This window comes from Corvus brachyrhynchos, unplaced genomic scaffold (assembly GCF_000691975.1).
Source record: "Corvus brachyrhynchos isolate BGI_N302 unplaced genomic scaffold, ASM69197v1 scaffold442, whole genome shotgun sequence".
Classification (NCBI taxonomy): domain Eukaryota; kingdom Metazoa; phylum Chordata; class Aves; order Passeriformes; family Corvidae; genus Corvus; species Corvus brachyrhynchos.
The window spans coordinates 167410-169710 of NW_008236443.1; the positions used below are offsets into that span (position 1 = coordinate 167410).

Below are 2301 nucleotides of genomic sequence, written 5' to 3' on the forward strand. Positions count from 1 at the left end.
GCCATTAAGGAACCCCCAGAGCCATTAATCAATGCCCAAACCCATTAATGAACCCCCAAACCCATTAATGAACGCCCAGAGCCATTAATGAACCCCCAGAGCCAAAAAGTGCCCACCCAAACCCATCTGTGCCCCCCCCAGACCCAAAACCGGCCCTTCAGGCCCGTTAGTGATGGCCCGGAGCCCCCAGACCTGTGAATGGCCTGATTAATAACCCCAGAGCCATTAATGAGATCCTCTGAGCCCTCAGACTCATTAACACCTCTTCAGACCCATTAACAGCCCCCATTAAGTCTCAGTTAGTCACCCCAGGCCCATTAAACCATAATTAATAACTCATTAAATCCTAATTACCAACCCCCAATCCCCAGCCCCATTAAAACCCGAAATGAGCCTTAATTAAAACTCCGTGTAGAAATCCTGATTTTCCTTGTAAAAATCCCAATTTTCCGTGCAAAAATCCCGATTTTCTGTGTAGAAATCCCAATTTTCCGTGTAGAAATACCAATTTTCCATATAAAAATCCTGATTTTCCATGTAAAAATCCCAATTTTCCGTGTAGAAATCCCAATTTTCCATGTAGAAATCCCGATTTTCTGTGTAGAAATCCCAATTTTCCATATAAAAATCCCGATTTTCCATATAAAAATCCCAATTTTCCGTGTAGAAATCCCAGTTTTCCATATAAAGATCCCGATTTTCCGTGTAAAAATCCCAATTTTCCATATAAAATTCTCAATTTTCCATGTAGAAATCCCGATTTTCCATATAAAAATCCCAATTTTCCGTGTAAAAACCCCGATTTTCCGTGTAGAAATCCCAGTTTTCCCTATAAAAACCCCAATTTTCCATGTAAAAACCCCGGTTTTCCATATAAACCCCTCGATTTTCCCTGTAAGACCCCCCCGCCTCGCCCTTTTCCGTGAAGCCTCCCCCGTAGCTCCCCCGGTGCGGAGCCCCCGCCCCGGTTCTGACTGTGGCTCTCCCGGTGCCGCCGGGCCGTGCCCAGAACCTGCTGGGAGCCGCGCGCCGGGCGTTCGACGCCTTCTTCCTGCACTACCCCTACTGCTACGGCTACTGGAAGAAGTACGCGGACATGGAGCGGCGCCTGGGCAGCGCCCGGCGCGCCGAGGAGGTGGGCACGGCGAGATCCCCGCCCTTCCCTTCCTGCCTGGGCTTGGCAGGCGAAAATCCCCGTTTTTCCCCTGGTTTTGGGGCAGAAATCCCCCGTTTCCCCCCTTTTTGGGAGGTTTCAGCGGGGGAAAACCCCTCCTTTAACCCTGGTTTTGGGGAAGAAAATCCAGGCTTTTCGCCATTTTGGGGGGAGGGGGGAAGAAATCCTTCTTTTTTCCAGGGTTTGGGAGTGGAAAATTCCCTTTTTTCCTTGGTTTTGGGGGAAAAAATTCCCCCTTTTCTCCTTTTTTGGAGGCAGGAAATGTTCCTTTTTCCCTGGGTTTGGCAGGGAAAATCCAGGAGCCCCCAGGATCCCCCGGGTGACCCCCAGGAGCCCCCAGGTGTTTCCAGCTGACCCCCGGTGTCCCCGCAGGTGCTGGAGCGGGGTCTCCAGTCCATCCCGCTGAGCATGGATTTATGGATCCACTACATCTCCTTCCTGCAGTCCACGCTGGACCCGGCGCTGCCCGAGACCGCCCAGCGCATCCGCGGGTGAGTCCGGCCCTTCCCGGACGTGTCCCCCAGCGCGTTCGAGGCGGCCGTGGCGGCGGCCGGGATGGATTTCCGCTCGGACAAGCTCTGGGAATCGTACGTGGAGTGGGAGCGGGAGCGCGGCGACCTCCGCGCCGTCACCGCCATCTACGACCGCCTGCTGTCCATGCCCACGCAGCTCTACAGCCACCACTGGGAGAAGTACGGGAAAACGCCGGGAATGCACCGGGAAGACCCCGGGAAAACCTCGGGAATTGCCAGGGGAAAGCCTGGGAAAACACGGGGTTCCCCCAGGAAACACTCGGGGTTTGTGGGGTTCCCCCAGAAAACCTGGAATTTCCCTGGAAAACCTCGGGACTCCCCCAGAAAGCCTCGGGATTCCACCTTGGAATTCCTGGGATTCCATCAGGAAATCCTTGGGATTCCTGGGATTTCCCCTAGAAAAAAGTTCCTAAATCTGGGTGGCGAACGCCTGAATTTTCCACGGGAAATCCCTAAATCCACGCGGGAGGTCCCTAAATTTGGGTGGGAGATGCCCAAATCCCTGCAGTAAATCCCTGAATCCCTGTGGAATTCCAGGTTCAAGGAGCACGTGCTGCAGAACCCCCCCCTGGCCATCCTGTCCCCCGAGGAGCT

The 2301-nt window shown here is 53.6% G+C and overlaps 1 protein-coding gene across 1 annotated transcript in view; it reads left to right on the forward strand.

The window, feature by feature from the left end:
* LOC103624408 (pre-mRNA-processing factor 39-like) overlaps positions 1-2301 on the forward strand; it is a 9783-nt gene that overhangs the window by 4968 nt on the left and 2514 nt on the right. The window contains exons 2-5 of the mRNA XM_017747261.1: positions 941-1135; positions 1547-1665; positions 1699-1866; positions 2245-2298. Of these exons, the coding sequence (XP_017602750.1) occupies positions 941-1135; positions 1547-1665; positions 1699-1866; positions 2245-2298 (536 nt within the window). The remainder of the gene's footprint in view (positions 1-940; positions 1136-1546; positions 1666-1698; positions 1867-2244; positions 2299-2301) is intronic.